The following is a 2,304-nucleotide window of genomic DNA, read 5'->3' as shown; positions in this document are numbered from 1 at the left end:
TTCATGGATTTTCCTGATTAGAAATATGACAATCAATTTGATCATCAGCAGAATTATCGAAATAGATATCAGTTATTCTATAATCCTTATAGGCTTTAATAACTTATATAGGTTTAAACTCTTAAGTCTATTGAAGATGCAAATCTATAGTAAATATATATTTTTAAGACCGTCTTAGCCTTTCCATATCTGGAACACAGCAGCCGACTTCATGTTTTTGAGTTTATATAGTACCACATTTTGTGTTGAACGAGTTTTTGAACGATTACTAGAGTATCTAGAATAAATTAGTATCTAATTTATTCTCTTTAGTTGATTACTCAAATCACTACTCTGAATATATTTAAAAAAAAAAAAATTGTGAATGAATCAGAGTTTCTTAAAATATATTTAGGTAGGTACCAAGAACTTTCCTCGTTAACTGTTTGCCACTACTCCCCTTTTTAGTTCTAGAATTAAAAGCTTTGAGCGTCTCGATACGTTCAACAGAATAGTATTGCTTAGTAATAAATGTCAGAGTTTATGCCTATTAGGAGTAAAAATGTGTGTTTTTGTATGGATGTATGTAAGCTTATCCACACAAAAAATAAAATCTTTGAAATTTAAAAAAAAAAACTAAGTAACATTTGAAATTTCGAATTCAATTATATATCTTTTCTTTCTTCAATTTATAAAGCTGTTGTCATCGTACAATTTATTTTTACCTTACGAAATTGTACGCTTGCGCTTAAAAAAAAATATCTCGAAAATCTGTTCGCCTCATCTTTAAAGAAATGGATTTGGTCACTGACGAGAAAGAACACTGTTCTATAAAACTTCCTGCAGAAGCAATCGAAGCAAAACTTCTTCAAATCAATGATGATATGGACAAAGTTTTGTTTATGGATCCTAAGGTCCGTGCAATGTTTATGCATTCCTTAAGCGTGGAAGAGAAACGTATGGAAAGAATTAAGGTTATGAAAAACGAAGTAGAGGGTATGAAGAAGAGACTGGCACATTTACCCATAAATGTTGACTCTCTTATGCTGATGAAACAGATCGAAGTCTATGTTATGAAACTAACAAAATATGAGCAGAAATGCCGTCACCTTATGGAAGCAACTGCGACTTTTCGTAACAATATGTCAACTAAAGGTGATGTTATTGTAAATAAGTCATACTAGTGACTTTGTTTTAATATTTATTTATTTATTTATTTATTTATTTATTTTAGTAAATAGTTTTAAAAGTTCTATATTCTTTCCCAACAGTTGCAGACTCAAATGATCCATAATCCGGTAACGAAACAAATTATGGACATAACTTATGAAGCTTACTGTAGTCTTAAACGTGAATTAGCTGAAATTACCTATTCTGTTGGCTGAGTGAATAAGTACTATTCGCTTCACAATAAAATTACAAATTGTTATTGTTGTTTTTTTTTTTGGTTATTTAAAAATGAATCGTTTGCAGTCGTCAGCATAACTGTGTCATCTGCAAATGAACCAGTTAGAATTCTTGCCGTCATCGGTTCCTCCTATGTGAAAAGTAAATAAAGGATTGAACCAAGTACAAAGCCTAGTAGGACTCCAAAAGACATTTCATTATCGTTATTGACATAAAAGAGTCTTTTTAATCGATACGATTTTATGAACATATAATAGTTTAGTGCTATTATCCACTATCTAATAATATTATCTTTCCCCTTATCCATAATATGCTTAAAAAAGATATTATAGATTCTTATTAATTAGAACAAATAAATTAATTATAGTCGTTGTTTCTTTATATATTATATTGAACAAATAAACCGACAAACATGAAGCGAAACTTTGCACTGCATAAAATATGGTCGGACTTATGGCCATCACCATTTCTGATATCACCTAATAGGAATTAAGAACTTCTAATGATGCTTGGTTATTATTTAAGATGTTTATTTTATGGTTCTGATACACCCCTTTCCATCCCATAAACTTTTACTTGAAAGAAATTTTTTGTTTTGTATTTCGAAGCATTTCTACCCCGACTTATACACACCTACTCTGTCTCTTTCAACATGGAGTCCATGTTATGTTTTTATCTTCCGTAGGAAAGCCTTCTTCGTTTGGAATTGAATTTTAATATAAAGAGAAGTAGATTTCAACTAATACCGTCCAATACGTTCGCATAGCTAACATCTTACACACACCAGTCTTTGTAACCTAATCACCAAATTACTGTTTTTTAGTTAGTAATCTTATTCCAGACAACTGACCCATAGGTAACCATGGGTCTGGTAATTGCACTTCAGTTTACCGCAGTGGTGTTAGTATAATTAATTAA

General features: G+C 30.7%; 1 protein-coding gene across 1 annotated transcript; it reads left to right on the top strand.

Moving 5' to 3' along the window:
- Positions 1-682: 682 nt before the first annotated feature.
- On the top strand, positions 683-1,396 carry LOC119662240. The gene is made up of 2 exons (XM_038071819.1): positions 683-1,134; positions 1,251-1,396. The coding sequence occupies exons 1-2, from the start codon at positions 774-776 to the stop codon at positions 1,271-1,273; spliced, it is 384 nt and encodes a 127-aa protein (XP_037927747.1). The 5' UTR covers positions 683-773; the 3' UTR covers positions 1,274-1,396.
- The last annotated feature ends 908 nt before the right edge of the window (positions 1,397-2,304 follow it).

The sequence above is a fragment of the Teleopsis dalmanni genome, chromosome X (assembly GCF_002237135.1).
Source record: "Teleopsis dalmanni isolate 2A chromosome X, ASM223713v2, whole genome shotgun sequence".
NCBI lineage: Eukaryota > Metazoa > Arthropoda > Insecta > Diptera > Diopsidae > Teleopsis > Teleopsis dalmanni.
Note: the sequence above shows the minus strand (reverse complement) of the source record. Positions and strands in the feature narration are given on the sequence as shown.